This window comes from Ovis canadensis, chromosome 22, assembly GCF_042477335.2.
Source record: "Ovis canadensis isolate MfBH-ARS-UI-01 breed Bighorn chromosome 22, ARS-UI_OviCan_v2, whole genome shotgun sequence".
NCBI classification, from domain to species: Eukaryota; Metazoa; Chordata; class Mammalia; order Artiodactyla; family Bovidae; genus Ovis; species Ovis canadensis.
In genome coordinates, this window is record NC_091266.1 from 22,279,256 (window position 1) to 22,300,405 (window position 21,150).

General features: G+C 37.8%; 1 protein-coding gene across 3 annotated transcripts in view; it reads right to left on the reverse strand.

Annotated features, from left to right (window-relative positions):
* Positions 1-10,326: 10,326 nt before the first annotated feature.
* The window catches only part of PRKG1 (protein kinase cGMP-dependent 1), a 1,303,224-nt gene continuing 1,292,400 nt past the window's right edge, over positions 10,327-21,150 (reverse strand). For all 3 annotated transcript variants that reach the window (XM_069567846.1, XM_069567847.1, XM_069567848.1), the window contains 4 exons: positions 14,256-14,378; positions 14,111-14,173; positions 12,829-12,895; positions 10,327-11,343 (listed from right to left, as the gene is read on the reverse strand). In XM_069567846.1, coding sequence (XP_069423947.1) covers positions 11,245-11,343; positions 12,829-12,895; positions 14,111-14,173; positions 14,256-14,378 — 352 coding nt within the window. In that variant the 3' untranslated portion in view covers positions 10,327-11,244. The remainder of the gene's footprint in view (positions 11,344-12,828; positions 12,896-14,110; positions 14,174-14,255; positions 14,379-21,150) is intronic.

Genomic DNA, 21,150 nt, shown 5'->3' on the forward strand with positions numbered 1-21,150 from the left:
ACAAAGTTCTATATATGACTGGAAAGCCTGGAAGCCCAGCACATGACTGTGAGCATGGGGAGCTAACTTCTTTCATGGGATTGATTGCATCCTTAGGGCATCAGGAGCTGTTGAAGGGAACTAGGAATGCCAAGATAAAATGGGCATTTAAAAAGCATTGGCCCTGAATATGAATAGATTGGAAGGATATAAGGAGTAAAGGAGTAGAGATTTTAAATTAATATATATATGTTATTTTTTACACATGAGAAAATTAATTTTATACATGAGGAGTAAGGGCAAAGTGGTAACGTCACCTTGAACTCAGACACAGAGAAAAGAAGCAGTATGAAGCTCAAAACTTTTAGCATACATATCCTTTTATTTTGTTATATGTTTCAACTCTTTTTAAGTAAACTTAAGTAAAATACGCAAACATACAATTTCATGAGTGTTCACAAAGAAACACACCCCTGTCCCCATTCAGATCAAGAAATTAAATGACCAGCACCCTATGAGAGCCTCCCTTGTTTCCTCTCAGTCTATACTTCTCCAGATAAAACTATTATCTTAACTTTGAGCCCTATGGATCTTTGAAATTAATTTTTCTCCTAAGAAATGAGCTACCACAATAACTGGAATCTTGAACATGAAAAGAACCCCAAATTTAATCTAGTTCAGTGGTTTTTGAGACATTAAATTTGTTCTAACAAATTTAACAATAAATTTAAACTAACAATAGAATAGTTTCTTCAAAATGAAAGGCCACATACATCCCCAATATGTGAAACAAATAACAGAATTTCTCGGATAGACTCAAAATTAGAAATCTGGAATGGGGAGGTGAATAGAAAAGAGGCTCACGAGGGAAGGGATATATGTATACTTACAGCTGATCCACGTGGTTGTGCAGCAGAAACTATTACAACTTTGTAAAATAATTATATTCCAATCAAAAATATATTTAAAACAATAAAAAAAATTCTGGAGCTTGAAAAGCATACTCATTGCACATCCCCTTCCTTTCACACATGTTCAATGGATGTTTAAACAACCCAGATTTGAACTTCATGTGTCCATCTACTTATATGAAGTTTTTCATTAAATACATACTATAGTGCTACACAATCCATAGTCAGTTGTATGTAGAACTGTAGATACAGAGGGCTGACTAGTTGCAAGCTGGTCTACTGCACAGAGGTTGTGCTCATAACCCCTGTGCTGTTCAAGAGTCAACTGTTTTTCTCTACCTATTCCATTCTGGTGAACTCTAAGATATTACTTCCATATCCTATGGGTTCTATGGAAAACTCTGTTTGAAAATCACCGGTCTATTGTAAGCTCTTTCTTTTGAATAGGGTTTGGTAGACTTTTCTAGAAAAGTCTAGACAGTGAATATTTTAGACTTTCATTGCCGTATTGCTTCTTTCTCACTATTCAACCCACATGCTGTTGTGGTGTGAAAGCAGCTTTAGACAATATGTGTTGACTTTGTTCCAATAAAACTTTATTTACAAAAATAGATTGGGGGTTGAAGTGGATTTGGCCCATGGGCTGTAGTATGCCAAACTCTGCTTTTGAAAAATAAGGAAGTTCAGTTTCAGTTCAGTTCAGTCAGTCAGTTGTGTCCGACTCTAAGTAGGTTCAAAAAAGTAAAAGAAACTTAAATTTTCAGAATTTTATTACTAAAGGAACTTTAGTAATCCTCATTTGGATAAGAGAACCAAGTCCCCAGTAATTCACACCACTTTACAGAGCAATTTGTGGCACTTATAACCTAGCAAGGAGTTATATATATGACGTCATAATTATAGTTAAGGTAGGGCGGAGGAGCCTGGTAGGCTGCAGTCCATGGGGTCGCGAAGAGTCGGACACGACTGAAGTGACTTAGCAGTAGCAGTAGCAGTGTTTTCTTCCTTTTCCAACCATTTATTACTAAAATCTTCAGGCTTTCATCTCTTCTGAAAAAATTCTTGAGGAATCATGCTCTCCCTAGGAATTGTAAATTTCCCAGTCCTGCGACTTATGTGATTTCTGCTGGCCTCTTTGCTTCTCAGGTCACTAACCCTCATACTTCTTGCCCCAAATGGCCCAAGCATGAGGGTTGGTGATGCAAGTTGGTAACTTGCTGCACCAACTTTAGATGGTTTGGGTTCTAAGCATGTTTCCATCATTACCCTGTTAAAATGTATGTTTGGCACAACTATCTTCATTATAACAAAGGACTAGAAATTTGAGTGAATTCTATCAAGTCTTTACTGCCCCCTCACTCAGGGTTTAATGACATATTCTGGTATCTTCTACCGGAGAGTGGGTTATTCACATTGCTGAATTCCCACGCTGAGTCTAATCAACCCTTGACTTTATTCTGTGCTTGCTAGTTGCATCAACAAGAATGGGTGAGGTTATGATCTTAAAAGAGGTAAAACCAAATCTTAGTGTTTCCAAACAACCATCTAATCCACCATAAAACCTTTGTGGATTGGTAGGAGCTCCGCTTTTCTTGGTTGCAGTCCTCACTCTGCTTCTAAAGCTGACACATCAGCCATAGATGGAGAATTGCCCATTGCAGCGATAGAGGGAAGGGAGGATGTACTGAAGCAAGAATTGGCTTTTAACATTCCTGCTTAATGTGTGTGTCAGTTGCTTAGTCCTGTCTGACTCTGTGATCCCATAGACCTTAGCCTGCCAGGCTCCTCTGTCTGGCGATTGGGATTTGTGATCCATCTTGCATGGGATTTCCCAGGCAAGAATACTGGAGTGGGTTGCCATTTCCTTCTCCAGAGGATCTTCCCAGCTCAGGGATGGAACCCTGCATTGCAAGCAGATTCTTTATCCTCTGAGCTACCCAGGGAGCTTAGAGTGACAGGCTCCCCTTTTAATGCCCAAAGCAAGCCAAAGGGCTAACCCTGCCTTCCCTGAGGCAAGGACTTCCTCATAGTAGGCTACAGGAGATTGGTGAACTGAAGTCAAAATCCTGCTGAAGCCTCTATTATCATTTCTCCCTAGAGGACTAAGATCCATCATACAAATTAAGCTCCTAGTATCCTGTCCTGGGGGGCTTTCCTAGTGGCTCAGAATTTCCCTGCAATGCAGGAGACCTGGGTTTGATCCCTGGGTCAGGAAGATTTCCTTAGAGAAGGAGATGGGTACCCACTGCAGTATTCTTGCCTGGAGAATTCCATGGACAGGGAAGCCTGGCATGCTGCAGTCCATGGGGTCGCAAAGAGTCGGACACGACTGAGGCACTAACACTTTCACTTTTCATCCTGCCCTGGTATACCAGATACCAGAAGTGGTGTAAATTCATCTTTCGGTTTTTTAAATCAAGATATGGATATACTGATCTCCACAGTGACTCTACCAGTTTACATTCCCACCAACAATGTAAGGTTTCCTTTTCTCTACACCCTTTCTAGCATTTGTTTGTAGAGTTTTTGATAATGGCCTTTCTGGCCAGTGTGAAGTGGTACTTTGTAGTTTTGAGTTACATTTCTCTAACAATAAGCAAGTTTCCTTAAAAAAACTAGATATAGAATTCCCATTTGACCCAGCAATCCCACTACTGGGCATACACCCTGAGAAAACCATAATTCAAAACGACATCTGTACCCCAGTGTTCACTGCAGCATTATTTACAATAGCCAGGACGTGGGTGCTACCTGGATGCCCATCAGCAGATGAATGAATAAAGAAGACGTGGTACATATACAAAACGGAGTTGTTGGCCACAAAAAGGAATGAAATTGAGTCAGCTGTAGTGATGTGGATGAACTTAGAGCCTGGCATACAGAGTGAAAAAGTCAGAAAAAAAATATCGTATATTAACACACACACACACGTATATATATATGGACTCTAAAACAATGGTACTGATGAACCCATTTGCAGGGCAAGAATAGAGGTGCAGACATGGAGAATGGACTTGTGAACACAGAGTGGGAAGGAGTGGGGGTGAACTGAGAGCAGCACTAACATATCCACACCACCAAGTGTGAAACAGCTAGCCAGCAGGGAGCTGCTTTAGAGCACACGGAGCTCAGCCAGTGCCCTGTGACGACCTAGAGGGATGGCAGGAGGGGGCAGGAGCGAGACTAAAGAGGAAGGGGAAACACACACACACACACACACACACACACACGGCTGATTGACGTTGCACAGCAGAAACTAACACAAAATTGTAAATCCATTGTATTCCAATAGAAGTGCTTAACAACACACACATGCAAAAGATGTGTATTATTCCATTACAAAAATAATTTATTAGTAATATACTATTTGAATATGGAAAATGGAAAGGACCTCTATATAGGTAGAATCTAAATATTATTTAACATTTTTGAGGGTATTGAAATAGGCTTTAGACTTCAATGACTCTGTTAATTTTTTCTGTCCTCCTTGATTCTACCATTCCCATGGGCCATATTTTCCTGCATTTCTTCCATAAATGCATATAAATGTTTCCATGTGATTAAACTAAGGTAGGAGCTTGTTATAAATTAAGATTACTGGACTGTGCCTCAAAATAACTGGATAATGCTGGCAATTTATGTTTTTTTTTGCCATATTTCCTACAGATATTTTATGCCATTGATGTTTGGAATACATTGTCTTAGAATATATATCATCAGCCTATTAATTTTTATGAACTCTGTGGCCAGACTTTGTGGCTTATAGGGACACCTTAAACGAAACGAAACAAAGTCGCTCAGTCGTGCCCGACTCTTTGTGACACCATGGACTATAGCCCACCAGACTCCTCCATCCTTGGAATTTTTTAGGCAAGAGTACTGAAGTGGGTTGCCATTTCCTTCTCCAGGGGATCTACCTGACCCGGGGACAGAACCCGGGTCTCCCGCATTGCAGGCAGACTCTTTACCATCTGAACCACCAGGGAATCCCAGGGACACCTTTATCTTTTCCTTTTTATCCTCTTTGTTTTTTTTTTTTTCATGAGGCTGAGACTTAACCTGTTTGTCTTTGCATATTGGCATATGGATAGATTTGTCTTTTGCTTCATATATTCATCTTGGGTAAGAAAAACTTGCCAGAGGTAAACACTACTATTTTATCAATTTATAGTCCTTTTGAATTAGGAGAACTATGGAATACAGAAGAAAACTGTGACTAGAACTCTTGGAAAAGAATATAAGCATTGTGACTTGTATATTGTGCATGTAACATATTCAGGGTTGTAACTGTGGCTGTTAGAGCAGCTCTGCAAACATAACGTGATCATCCTGGATGATCACACTACTGATTCACTCGTCTCAAATTTAGTATTGATTCTTATCATTGTAGTCAAATAAGTGTTCAGTTGTTTGTTTCAATTGCAATTAACATACAGGATGTCACAGTGGTGTGGACGCAACATCCTCTTCTTCCAATTCCATTCATGATCATGAGGACTGATCTGTGTGCCTCTGCAAAAGCTGTGTGACTAGTACAAACAATTTTCTGGAATCAAAGATCATTCTTAGAAAAGTATATGAAAATAATAGAACTTAAAAATGATGAATACTACAAACTTACAGTTCTGTTTGTAGGAAAAAATGAAACTATTGAATGTGCTATCGTGACAGTATTTTTAAAGTTTCTTCTGGGGAGGGCCTGTCTGAGAAAGCTAAATTTCTAGTTTTCATTACAAACAGGTTTCAATTCACTGTCACTGATAATATGATGTCAACAAGCCAAAGGCAGTTAGATTAAGAGAAACTTTATGTTCCAACCAGTTTTAATTTGTGTATCATTCAAGTAATATAGCAAGAATGTTCACCAGAGCTTTGAAGAGTTGATTTTTTGATCATATTTTCCTTTAAATCTGTATTCTTTATGCATGTAAACTTTAACAGAGGGATCAGGTGAAAAACCTTAGACAAAGATTCATGAGGTTACTTTTCATATTGAATAATTCCCTCCTAGCCTGTCTTATATTCTTATATATTGCTTCTTTGAGTGTGTGCCTAGTTCAAGCTTCCCAGGTGGTGCTTGTGGTAAAGAACTCGCCTGGCAATGCAGGACACATGAGTAGCAGGTTTGATCCCTGGGTCTGGAAGACCCTCTGGATGAGGGCATGCCAACCCACTCCAGTATTCTTGCCTGGACAAGTCCATGGACAGAGGAGCCTGGCAGGCTACAGTCCATAGGTTCACAAAGAGTTGGATACTTGTGAAGAGACTTAGCATGCATGCACTGTCTAGTTCAAGAATTTGAGTGGGGGTCCCATGGACGGAGGAGCCTGGCGGGCTGCAGTCCATGGGGTCGCTAAGAGTCGGACACGACTAAGCAACTTCACTTTTTACTTTCATGCATTGGAGAAGGAAATGGCAACCCACTCCAGTGTTCTTGCCTGGAGAATCCCAGGGACGGGGGAGCCTGGTGGGGTACCGTCTGTGGGGTCGCACAGGGTCGGACACGACTGAAGCGACTTAGCAGCAGCAGCAGTCCCAAAAGGAGTGTATGGCAGTAGTGGTGATGGTGGTGGCGCGGTAGTTGTGTTCAGAAAACTGCTAAGTGTGACACTGGATGGCTTAATGTTAACCTTATTGAATAAGCCGATTTGTTGGATTACTTTTGTACTAGACCAGGCTTCCCTGGTGTCTCAGTGGTAAACAATCTGTCTGCAACGCAGGAGATGCGGGTTCGATCCTTGGGTTTCAAAGATCCCCTGGAGAAAGAAATGGCAACTCACTCCATTGTTTCTGCCTGGAAAATCCCATGGACAGGGGAGCCTGGCAGGCTACAGTCCATGGAGTCGCAAAAGAGTCGGACACAACTTAGCATCTAAACAATAGATAATATATCACTTTTTGAGGGACATTTGATTTATAAGTATTTTCTACAATGTTATAGGGACATTCTACAAAAGCACTACATGGTCTTTCAGTATTAATACACCGATTCTGCCCTTGGCATCTTGCCTGAAATTAAACATCAACTAAGTTCAAAAGTAATTATTTTTTTATTTCAACTCTATAAAGTATACAACAGGCACTCAGCAATTACAGCTGCAGGAAAAATACAGAGCAAATCAAAGCAGGTTACGTTTATGAAAAAGTTTTTAATCTACATCAAAAGAGTGCAAGTGGTCAGTGACCACCAGATGACAGTTGTTGCATTCTGACTAACAAAGGACTCCTTCATGTAGAACAAATTGTAAGAGGACAATCAAATAACCATAGCTGTAGGAATACAAAAGAACTGACCAGTTGTAAAAACATCATACATTGAAATAAATTTGACAGATGATGCTTCAAGAAACGTCCCTTTACTTGGAAGTCCAAACCTCTGAGTCACTGTCATGCCCCAGAGCTCTGTCTGTTGATGCAAGGGCAGATAAAGAGGAGGGCTAACAACACACTTTCAAAGTTCGGCTTTCCAGGTCTGTTGAAAACTTGCCTTATAAGTGATCTGCATATACAAGAACTCAGAGGAAGCATCCTGTTCTGTTGAGTGGTGCACTTTGTTTATCATTGGTTTCATGATGAGGCTTGGTTAGCAGTCATTTTCCAATTTTTCTTTTGAGTTGGATGGTTTTTCATAATTTGACTGCACTAATTTTTTTTTAAAACTGAATCTGCACAACTTAGCAAAACAGGAATACCTGTATACAGACTGGTAGTATGTCATATATTAATTTGACCTGCACATACATTTATACATTTCACAGAAATGACGCTGTATCTCATTAACAGATACACAGCTCTGGTACATTGAACAGAAATAAGAGAACAACTTCATCATTTCTGTAATTCATCAATATTATATAATAAAGGCTTATAAATTGTCAGCAGAAAGAACTGTAAAACGCAGCAAGCTAAGAAAGGACAACGTTTTGAGGTGTGTTTGTCTTTGTCATGCAGCATAACACCGAATTTGTTTTTTTAATAGGATGCCATGAATTTAAGGCACTTGCAACAATGCCAGATAGCCAGGTCATGTTCTAAACTATGGGACAGATGAAGAACAGTACAGTTGACAGAATTTTCAATAATACTGACAATCAGGACGTTAATTCAAGTCTACTTGGACCTAAAAACTTTATTCCATACAAATTAAATGAAATAATAATGCTGTGAAACACTAAAAAAAGTTATATGTACCACAAAATATCACACAAAAATATCTATTTACATAAACATTTGTCTGTGGTCCTACTGTGAAAGAAAACATTGTTGTGGAGAATGCACACACCACCCCTACTGTGCGCATCGGTTCTAATGGCCTTATTTTCATGGTAGCTGACTTCTTTAAGTCCACCATCAGTTCAGTCTTTTAGAAATGAAACAGGAAAAATTCAGTAGTTGAATTTATATAGTATATATGTGTGCTTCACATGCATATCCCGTAATTTTAGGTAAAAATTATGATTTGTAAAGAATATAATAAAAATTAATTTGTTTTAAATGGCATGTGGATCTGATTCCTATATTAAAGAAGGTAAAAACATAAAAATCATTCATAGCAAATTTCCAGAAATCATTTTTCCTAATGTGGTCAATCTATCTCAAGTATAACGATGTTCCTTTCCTTGGCAGTTTTCAGTTTTCCTGTGAGTCAGGACACACAGAAAGCCCTTATATCCCATACTTGAAATATTAACAAGAAATTCAGTTAACAGATCAAACAAGTTGGCACTATTCTAACTTATCTGGATGTTCTTTTTTTTTCGGATGTTCTTGTAAGAAATGAGAAGGGGCATGAAAAATTCAGAAATCAAGTGAGATGTGCTTTATGAAGCCAGCCATGAATTTTAGCCCTAGTGTCATCATTAAGACAGGATTTAAATCCTTACAATTCATTGTTGAACATTAGATGAACGTTTTCTCTTAGTCACTCTTGTGAGATGTAGTTCACCTGTATTTTTTTGGTGATTGCTTTAGACAGCCTAATGCAGTGCCACGAGAGAAATGAACAAAGATGCACTAACAAGCGGGAGAAATGACCTGCAGTTGGATTATGCTCAATGCCACGTCTTCCTTCTCCGCAAAACTCGAACATATCGGTTGTCTTAGACTTGAACCATAGTTCCAAACCCAGAGTAAGTGCTAATTTCTGGGGCTATTGGGATATTTTAAAAGTTGCAGGAGACGATTCTCTTATTTAAAATGACTAGGTAAATTTCATCTTCTAGCAAACGTTTAGCATGCCTAAACCACTGTCTTTAAAAAAAAAAAAATCACTGAACATTGACTGTAATGTTGCAATTATATATTTTAAAAAGCCCAAATTAAAAGCAATATTAAACTTCTGAAGTAGCATTAATAGCTGGATATTAGATTGCTATGTTTAATATTGTTTTGTAAAACCTGTAGAAGACCGTATCTTGAGGAACAATTTTGAGAAATGATTAAGGGAGGGAAAAATCCAATAATATGAGGATAATATCTTAAGATCAAAATTTTAAATTTATTGTAATTACATATAATATGCCCTTAGTACTTTAGTTCTCCAAATGTTTCTTAGATTGTTGTTTTGATAATATAGCATATTCTAAAGACTTCTTGTGAAAAATTCAAACAAAAATTATAATATATGCCTTCTTGAATACTATATAATGATCTAGTTAGACATATGTTTTATAGAAATGTCTACATTTGATTGAGTTTTAAAACAAAGAAGCAAACTTCTGTTTAATATGCCACATTCACAAAGTTTCAAGTCAGGATGACAGCTTGTAAAATTACACGTTTGTCTAAGGAGGCATAATGCCAGTCGGCTCTGCTACTTAGGACACCTAATAGTTGTCAACTGGCCTGCCAATAAAGGACTCTTTGCCAATTCTTTTCTCTATGAAATCAATTTGTTATTTTCAAACCTAATCTTTTCCTAGCTATTATGATATTTCAGATTTGTAATATTTCTGTTCTATTTAGCTCTAATTTACTTTTAAGATGATAGCAGGTTCCTCTTTCTCTCTCTCTCCTTCCTTTCTCCCTTCACATGTTAATAGACGCATATTGCCACGGACAAAAAGGTAATCTCACACCTGGCCAGGTTCTTCTCTTGTTCCTGACCTCGTAAAGTTAGTTTTCTCATCTGGTGAATCAATGGTTTTGTGCTTTCTTTTCTTTTTTGGTTCAGGCCTAAGACAGGAAGCTAGTTCAAATACACGTTTAGTCACCTTTCTCCCTTAACCTTAGACTATGTTGTATAAGTGAAATCTGACAGGAGTTTGGTTTGATAACTTGCGTGAAAATGCTTGAGTCTCTGGCTACACATATAATGATTAGAATTTGTGTTGTCTGTTCAGACACTGACATTTACAGATGAACAATGTACATAGCACCTATATAGTTTTTTTTTGGATGGATCTTAATCCCTCTCCACCCCACCCTATCGTAAGGGTTTATTTTTATAAAAGGGAATATTTTAAGCCTCATTTTGAGGGTGTGTTAGGTAACAAATTAAAACCAATTGGCTGCTAGTCATTTATTTCCAGGACCATCTTTAAGCACACTATTTAAAAAAATATGAAATGATTTGTGAATTGCTTTTTTTCCCCCACTCTGTCATGCCAATTTATCAAAAAGAAATGAGCAGATATATCATGCATGTTGATTTTTCTTCAGTCCTCTGTGAAAACACGTATATACCTGCTATGAAATTTCTCAGCAGAATCCATAGCAGTTGTGCTTTTATCATACCAGTTTCTAAAATCTGTCAGAAAGGAAAGGGAACATTCAGTCTCGTCATCAGCACTGCTGGGAAATAAAATCATGAAACTTCTAGCACTGGTTTGACATGACCTCTGTGACCAGCAGATGTGTGGTCCTCTTGTGTACGGTATATACACCGGCTTGCAGTAACAGAACCGACAACCCTCCCTTAAAGAAAGGGAAGAGTCCAGTTTTTGTACCATAATAATCTATCGTACCCAATATATTATTTTTCGATCTTCTTGATAATTCTAGCAAGGTACTGACTCTTTTACTAGATTGAAGTGTTTCTTACAGTCTTTCAAATTATAATCAGAGCAAAGCAAGATCATTGCAACAATGAAGAACATCTCTTTACTTGTGAAAGGCTTGCCTTCAGGACCACCATGTCAACTGCTATATTTAGGTTCAAACAGAAAACATGTAAAGAGCACTATTGTCATCTAAGCAATAAGTCCTAATGCCACTGTAGTTACTGGAGCAGCATCGATCAAAGGCATCATGGTGACCCCGAGCACTCATCTTCTCTCTTTCCTTCAGGTTTGCTGGCAGCTGTGTCTTAGAAAAAGCTGTCTCCAGCAAGGCAGAAGCAGGTAAGAGAAATGCATTAGAAGTCTATGTCCCATCCCGAGTTGTCGTCAGGTGGTGGTTCGTCATTGTCCTCAGGGAAACTGTCAAAATTGCTTGTGTCTGTGGGTGATGCCACCTGTAAACAAGAGTATTAGTGGAATTCCAAGCTAGATTTTTAAAAGCAGTCTTTATTCATTCCTTATTCAGTGGCTATTTTGGGCATGTCTACCATGAGCAGGAGTTGTCCTTTGTATTGAGGATTACAGTGGTGAATAAAAATAGGCATAGCTTTGCCCTTCTAGAGTTTACACTCTAGGGAAGAATAAGTTGTGTGATTAAAAGAAATAATTAGAAAACATCTCTGTAAACTCTTACAAGTTGACTGGCAGTTCAATATGCAGAGCATAAATAAAGGTGCTGAAGAAGCAGACTTTAGTTTCTCTCATATTCTATAATATTTAGGACTTCATATTCTATTCTATATATTTACATACATAATATATATATACTCTTCTATTTAATTTAATACTACTGTTGCATAAAAGGAGACCCCTGGTGAGTATAAGTTAGGATATTTTAGGCTTTTATTTTCCTCTTAAAGTTTCTTATTCTGCCTTTGTTCTAAAAAGAAAACTTCATGAATGCAGTTAACATCTGTACTTTACTTTGTTTGTGAATAAACATAAATATAAGCATACAAATTAAAATAATAAGTACAGCAATTGTTTCTGTATAAGGAGTGATCTTAAATTAGTCCCAGAAGAAAGGATGTATATAAATGAAGAGCTCAGGAGTGCAAAACAGCCCTCTCCTCATTAGTTAAGACCGAACAGATTTTATTAGATAGATGCTGTATTGAATAAAAATATAAATGCAGTCAATTGAAATCTATTTCGGGTTAACACAGTGTAAACACTTGGTTCACTTTGTGGACTAGTAGTTTAACAAAACACCTGCTATATTAGAAGAGAATGTCTTTCCTTTAGAGCCTGATCAAACAATAAAAGAAAAGAACTGTGCTTAGGAACACTTTAAAGAACTATGGGGGCAGAGGAGGAGGAAGTATGTGGAGCATAAATGAAATGATATTGGCCAGGAATTGAAAACGGTTGAAACTGGTAGCTGAACTGTTGTCTAAACTCAACAAAAGACCACAGGGCAGGGAATGTTGTGATGTGGCCCATTTGGATTGGACTCTTGGAGACAGAGCATGGTGGAGTCATAACCAGAAGGTAAAAATAACAGATTATCCTAACTCATCTAAGTATACTCAAGTACACACTACAGAGCTTTTGCATCTTATATAGACAATTACATGAATGTGCAGAAATTTAAAATAATTTATGAATATGACTAAATAAGGTTGTAAATATATTCTTGGGCAAAGATGTATAAAGTTCTTATAGTATGTGGAAAAAGAGATTCATTATACTCTTCTGTCAACACTTGTATATTTAACACATTATAAGTTTGAATTTTAGAAGGTGTCATTTTGTTAATCTGCTATTTCTCCTATATTTTAAGCTGATCATAGGATAAAAAGTTTGAAATAGCAGGTCTTTGATGACTGACAAATACCTTCATGTGTATCACACAATTACAAGCTGGAAAGTTTACTTACACTTGGTATTATAGGAGGTGTCAAGGTGCCTTTTCTTAAGCCTTCCCAGTTAAAGCCCTCAAACCATCTAAAAGAGGAAAAAATAGATAGTTAAAGGCATTTTACCTCAGTTAAAGCCTTCTCAAAACAACTTATATGATGTCCATGACTGATGGAAAACAGGTAAGCAAACATTTTCATTATAAGAATAATGTTTTCTATTTAATTGCAGATTTTAAATGTTAGCTTATTAAGTGGAATTCATTTTTTTAAAAAAATCTAATTGTCAAAATTTTAAAGACCAATAGCAATTGCTTTTTATTCTAGTTATTTCAGTCATGACCTTGTTCCAAAATGATCATTATAACTTAATAAATGCCATAATATGCTTGGCCCTGTACCCTACAGGTTGTTATTTTAAGGAGGCAGAATCAGGGAATGAAATGTCAGGAGGGAAAATTATCCTTCCATCTTTGTTACTGGGCAGCCTCAGTTAATTAACCTTTTCACATCACTGTCTTGGTCTCTATGTATCTGTATCTCATTTTCTTTCTTTCTTTTTTTGGTTCAATGAAGGTACTTTGAGTATGGCTTTTTGTGAAAATGGGGACCAAATATCACAAAGGTCTTTGTTGTTGTTGTTGTTGTCTTTGAAAGGTTTCATCATTAGCAAATAATTACAGGAAATTCCCGCAGGCTTTTTAGACATTCATAGGTATTGTGGGAAACACATTCCTTTGGTAGGATGTGAATTTCCTCTGCATGTTACAGAAACCGATAGGGAAAGACCAATGTGATCTTGGTTTAGCTTTAGAACATTTAATCAACATGGGTAAGATTCACTATTTAAGATGCTGCGTTGTTTTAAAAAATGACTGTACTCTGTACTTTTTTTCCCACTGTCATAGCATCCAATTAGGAAATGGTTGAAAAACTATGTTTTAGTTAAAGAAATGAGGCATGATATATGGTGGCATACTTTTGTTTTTAATATTCTGGTAGAGAACAGAATTTCAGAATTAAAAATATGTATTTCTTCTTCATGCTGGAGAGGAAAAGTCCTAATTACTAGGAGCTGGGAAAAACTAAATTCAGTGATTCTGTTGTTTAGGATCAGATGCGTCTAAATAAAGTCCTTGAGACAAAACTAGAAAGATCTTAAATAACAAGGCTAACTAGTTTGCCTGTCTCATCGGATGCTCCTATGGACTAGTTGCATCAGTTATATATCCACTAACTTAAAAACATCAGCCTCAGGAAATAGTCTTTGAACTCTTAAACCATAAGTTATAAGAACACTTACTTGTGCTTTTGAATGTCTTTCACTCCGTTTTTCAAATTCCCTAATCTTTCTGATGGATTATCCCTAAAAATAAAGTAATAATTGTTAAAAAATCTATTTTTTTAAAGGATCATACTGGGAAAAACAATATGATTGAAATACTCACCTGCACAGTTTTTTAATTAAATTAGCAGCATTTTTGGCAATCTTCTTTGGAAATTCTATCATGTCAATCCCCCTCAATATGATGTTATAGGTTTTCATAGGATCTGGGCCTGAGAAAGGTGGGCTGCAAGAATGACAGATATGAAGAGAGAGATAGTATTTAGTTTTCTAAACAAGAAAAGTTACAGTGTTATAACAACAACTCCACAAATGACATCAGTTCTTATTTGGAGACATATATTAATAGGGGTAGTAGAACGAAACTTGATTCATAGCAAAACGGTGTAGAAACCTTGCCGAGCAAATCATTTAGCAAAACCCTTAAATGGGTCAGGTTTGTCCACTGTTCCCCTCATTTCTTTTTTAGTGCTGGTGACTAACCCCTCTTGCTGTTCTTAGTCATTCAGAAAGCCTCTTCTATTTTTTGGCCCTTTCTCACATTTGCAAGCTCACTGATTACACTTGAAGTCCAACATCATTAGGAGCATCACAGATATGACCCCATCTTATGCCAGCTCTACCCTCACTCACTGGGATCCAGGCATACCAGTCTTCTCTCTGCTCCTCTGAAGGACCAAATATTCTCTCACCTCAGGGCACTGTTCATTTTGCCTGGAAGTTTCTTCCCAGGCCTCCTGGTTAATGCCTCACTTATGAAGTCTTAGCTTAAGTGTTATGTTGCTTACTCAAAAAGGCCTACTGTGATCAACCTAATACAACCAATCACATAACCATTATCAACTAACGTAATGGTCTAATACCAGAACTTAAAGTTAGATTCACCTATCATACTCTCTTATAGAACTCTTTTTTTGCCACTTATTGTGCTTTGTAACTACTTCATTTTGGTATTTGTTTTATACCCATCTTCTCTTCCAGTTCCACGCTGGTATTCCCCGAGTCTGGGGGAATGCATAGCACAGAGTAAGTTGTCAGTAAATGTTTGTTGAACTAATGCTCCTACAGAACAGTGCTCCTCCTATGCTTTTCTCCTTCTTTATCAGACTTCAGAGATAACCTAACCTAAGACCTCCTCTTTGTTAGAAAGGATGTAGTGGCCAATCCCTCGTAACCAAATCTTTGGGTTTATTTACCTAGCCATCCTTGGCCTGTGGCTTTGTGCCTGGCTCAGGGAATACAGAAGTGACTAAAGTCAACTCCTTCCACCACATTCCCCAAGTTCAGAAATAATGATGATGTGACTTGATAGCTGATTTCCTTGGAAATTACTCTAATACAGTGTTTATTCATATTTCTTGGGGGAAGACATTTTATGGATTATTTTCTGTCTGTCATATTTATTAACAGAAGTTCAAATTATTTCCTTCTACTGAGAAAGCTGAAAACAACGAATTACTTAAAAAAGGTTGGATAGTATCTGCCTTAAGTTTTGTGTCCCTATTTTCTGTAGCAAGTACTTTTAAAAAATATTTTATATTGGAGTTCTTTGGAAGGAATGATGCTAAAGCTGAAACTCCAGTACTTTGGCCACCTGATGCGAAGAGTTGACTCATTGGAAAAGACTCTGATGCTGGGAGGGATTGGGGGCAGGAGGAGAAGGGGATGACAGAGGATGAGATGGCTGGATGGCATCACCGACTCGATGGACATGACTTTGTGTGAACTCCGGGAGTTGGTGATGGACAGGGAGGCCTGGCGTGCTGCGGTTCATGGGGTCACAGAGTCGGACATGATTGAGCAACTTAACTGAACTAAACTGATAGCAGATTGACAAGACTGTGATAGTTGCAGGTGGACAGCACTGGGGTTCAGCCACATGTATCCATTCTTCCCCCAAATCCCCTCCCATCCAGACTGCCACGTAACATTGAGCAGAATTCCCTGTGCTATACAGTAGGACCTTGTTGGTTAACCATTTTAAATGTAGTAGTGTGTACATATTAGTTGAAAACTGCCTAATCATCCCTTTCCCCCAGGCCTTTCCCCTGGCAACCATAAGTTTGTTCAGTAAATCTGTGAGTCTGTTTTTGTTTTGTAAATAAGTTCATTTGTATATTTTCTTTCTTTATTCCACACACATGGGATGTCATGAGATTTCTCCTTCTCTGACTTCACTCAGTATGAAAGTCTCTAAGTCCATCCATGTGGCATTACTTCATTCTTTCTATGGCTGAGTAATATTCCATTGTATATATTCACTGCTGCCGCTGCTTTATCCATTCATCTGCTGATGGACATTTAGGTTGCTTCCATGTCCTGGCTATTGTAAGCAGTGCTGCAATGAACACGGGGGTGCATGTATCCTTTCTCACCATGGTTTTATCCGGATATAGGTCCAGGAATGAGACTGCAGGGTCACAAGGTAGCTCTATTTTTAGTTTTTTAAGAAACATCCATACTGTTCTTCATAGCAACTGTGCCAATTTAATTCCTACCAGTAGTGTAGGAGAATTCCTTTCCTCCTACATCCTCTCCAGCATTTACTTGTGGATTTTTTGATGATATCCATTTTGACTGGCGTGCGGTGATACTCATTGTAGTTTGGATTTGGATTTCTCTAATAGTGATATTAGAAAATTAGAGATACCAAGGGAACATTTCATGCAAAGATGGGCATGATAAAAGACAGAAATGGTATGGACCTAACAGAAGCAAAAGATACTAAGAAGAGGTGGCAAGAATACACAGAACTGTACAAAAAAGATCTTCACGACCAAGATAATCATGATGGTGTGATCACTCACCTAGGGCCAGACATCCTGGAATGTGAAGTCAAGTGGGCCTTAGAAAGCATCACTACAAACGAAGCTAGTGGAGGTGATGGAATTCCAGTGGAGCTATTTCAAATCCTGAAAGATGATGCTGTGAAAGTGCTGCACTCAATATGCCAGCACATTTGGAAAATTCAGCAGTGGCCACAGGACTGGAAAAGGTCAGTTTTCATTCCAATTCCAAAGAGAGGCAATGCCAAAGAATGCTCAAACTACTGCACAATTGCACTCATCTCACATGCTAGTAAAGTAATGGTCAAAATTCTCCAAGCCAGGCTTCAGCAATACGTGAACCGTGAACTTCCTGATGTTCAAGCTGGTTTTAGAAAAGGCAGAGAAACCAGAGATCCAATTGCCAGCATCTGCTGGATCATGGAAAAACAAGAGAGTTCCAGAAAAACATCTATTTCTGCTTTATTGACTATGCCAAAGCCTTTGACTGTGTAGATCATAATACACTGTGGCAAATTCTGAAAGAGATGGGAATACTAGACCACCTGACCTGCCTCTTGAGAAACCTATATAAAGGTCAGGAAACAACAGAACTGGACATGGAACAGACTGGTTCCAAATAGGAAAAGGAGTATGTCAAGGCTATATATTGTCACCCTGCTTATTTAACTTATATGCAGAGTACATCAGGAGAAACGCTGGGCTGGAAGAAGCACAAGCTGGAATCAAGACTGCCGGGAGAAATGTCAGTAACCTCAGATATGCAGATGACACCACCCTTATGGCAGAAAGCGAAGAGGAACTGAAAAGCCTCTTGATGAAAGTGAAAGAGGAGTGAAAAAGTTGGCTTAAAGCTCAACATTCAGAAAACTAAGATCATGACATGGCAAATAGATGGGGAAACAGTGTTAGACTTTATTTTTTTGGGGCTCCAAAATCACTGCAGATGGTGACTGCAGCCATGAAATTAAAAGACGCTTACTCCTTGGAAGAAAAGTTATGACCAACCTAGATAGCATATTCAAAAGCAGAGACATTACTTTGCCAACAAAGGTCTGTCTAGTCAAGGCTATGGTTTTTCCAGTGGTCATGTATGGATGTGAGAGTTGGACTGTGAAGAAAGCTGAGCGCCGAAGAATTGATGCTTCTTAACTGTGGTGTTGGAGAAGACTCTTGAGAGTCCTTTGGACTGCAAGGAGGTCCAACCAGTCCATTCTAAAGGAGATCAGTGCTGGGATTTCTTTGGAAGGAATGATGCTGAAGCTGAAACTCCAGTACTTTGGCCATCTCATGCAAAGAGTTGACTCATTGGAAAAGACTCTGATGCTGGGAGGGATTGGGGGCAGGAGGAGAAGGGGACGACAGAGGATGAGATGGCTGGATGGCATCACCGACTCGGTGGACGTGAGTTTGAGTGAACTCTGGGAGTTGGTGATGGACAGGGAGGCTTGGCGTGCTGCAACTTATGGGGTTGCAAAGAGTCGGACACGACTGAGCAACTGAACTGAACCAAACTGAATAGTGATATTGATTTCATGTGATTTTTGGCCATCTGTATGTCTTCTTTTAAGAAATGTCTATTTAGGTCTTCTGCCTATTTTTTGATTGGGTTGTTTGTTTTGATGAGGTTAAACTTCATGAGCTGTTTGTAAATTTTGAATACTAAATCCCTTGTTGGGCACATCATTTGCAAATAACTTCTCCCAATCTGTGGGTTGTCTTTTCAACTTGTTTCGTTAGCTTTTCAGTTTAAGTAGGTCCCATATGTCTGTGTCTGGCTTTATTCCCATTATTCTAGGAGATGGATCAAAAAAGATACTGTTTCAATCTATGTCAGAGAGTGTTTTGGACTTGATGTTTTCCTCTAGGAGTTTTATAGTGTCCAGTCTCACACTTAGGTCTGTAATCCATTTGAGCTTATTTTTGTGTAATAAGTATTTTCTGTTTACTTTGTAATTAACTGTTACCTCTCAGTTTAAACAACTTTTTATAACGTATTAATATTCAGTTCTATTTAGTATTCTCCTAGAATATAAGGATTTTCTCCTTATATAATGTTTGGTTGAATATTCTCTTTGCTGTCAAAGTAACCTGCCAGTTTTTATTTTCACTATAAAATGAAGCACCACCACATCTTGGATTTATTGTTAACAGCTTCATGTTTTTTCTAACTTATGTTTTTGCTTTTGTATTTATCTTAGACAGGGCTTCCCTTGTGGCTCAGCTGGTAAAGAATGCACCTGCAATACAGGAGACCTGAGTTCAATCCCTGAGTTGGGAAGATCCCCTGTAGAAGGGGAAAGGCCATCCACTCCAGTATTCTGGCTCAGAGAAGTCCATGGACTGTATAGTCCATGGGGTCACAAAGAACTGGACACAACTGAGCAACTTTCACTTTCATTAGAAAGACAACAAAAATCACTTATTAAAGGTGATGTTTTGTCCAAGATATTCATGCAATACGTGAAACATATAAATTACTTAAAAGTAAAAATCACCCAATGCCCTTAAATAATAACAGATACTTACAAAGATAATTTCATACATTTCTCTGTGTAGATGGAGAGACCTACAAGACTATTATATATCCATGCTTTTCAAAATTAAAAAAAAACTATTCAATTTAATTTTACTTGCAGTTAACATGAGGATAAAACTGAGAGAAATGCTGAATTTCAATATGTACTTGTTCACCAACAATATTAATTCCTAAATGTCTCTTAAATTAAGAAAACATTTTTTACTCAGAAGTAAACTCACACACGTATGGTCAATCTACAAAAGACAAGGCAAGAATAAAGACAGTCTCTTAAAAATGTGGTACTGTGGAGACTAGACAGCTATATGTAAAACTACAATACTCTCTAACACCATACACGAAACTCAAAGACCTAACTGTAATGTTGGCCACAATAAAACTTGGAGGCAAACATGCAGCTCTGTATCACAGAAACAACAGTCCCACTTTTGATTGGGTTAAGACCTAAACAGACCTTAGAAAAATCCAATCTAAACTACACTGAGGTATTATCTCACACTGGTCAGAATGGCCATCATCGGAAAAGTCTAGAAACAACAAATGCTGGAGACAGTGTGGAGCAAAGGGAACCAACCCTCCTACACTGTTGGTGGGAATTTAAACTGGTGTAGCCACTAAGGAAAGTATTGTAGGTGCATCTTAAAAAGCTAGAAATGGAGTTGCCATATGACCCAGCAATCACACTCCTGGGCATAGATATCCAGAGAAAACTCTAACTGGAAAAGATACATGCACCCCAATGTTCATAGCAGCATTATTTACAACAGCTAAGACATGGAAATAACCTAAACGGCTGTCAGCAGAAGGGTAAAGACGATGCGGTACATACATTCTATAAAATGGAATATTCCTCAACGATAAAAAAGAACAAAATATTGCCATTTGTAGCAACATTAACATACCTAGAGACTGTCATATTGAGTGAAGTTAAGTCAGAGAAAGGGAAATATCGTGTATCACTCATAGATGGAATCTAATTTTTTTTAAAAGAAACAAATGAGCTTATTTATAAAATAGAAGCTGACTTACAGACCCTGAGAATAAACTTATGGTTACCAAAGGGGAAACACAGCAGGGAGGAGTGAATCAGAAGCGTGGGATGAACAGACACCCTGCTATACACAAGACAGATCACCAACAAGGGCCTTCTGTATAGCGTGGGGAACTCTACGCAATATTCCGTGATAACCTATATTAGAAAGAGTCTGAAAAAGAGTAGATTTATGTATAATTCAATCACTGCTCTATACCTGAAACTAATACAATACTGTAAATCAACTATACTCCAATAAAATAAAAAAACAAAAGAAAAAATATTTTATAAACTGACTTTGGAGTTTTTTCTTTTATAATGACATAATTCAATTGTAAAAGGTACTTAAGATTCCTAATTGTGAATGATGACAAATAAGTATGCCTGTAGTTTTTCTTACCTTCTCTCTCCCATCTGAAACTTTTAAGATTGCCAAAGATTTTAATGTTTCCATCTGCTTAATAAACAAAGTTATTTTGATTCATCTCTTAGTTGACTTGGTCATATAGTAGTGTTTCCAAGAAAGGCCTGGGATACCCACATTATTTATTGTCTTTATATTTTAAGAATAACTTAATCTTGGATAAATTAGTTGTTATACTCTGTCTCTCTCAGAACTACATAGCTCTTGATATTCCAT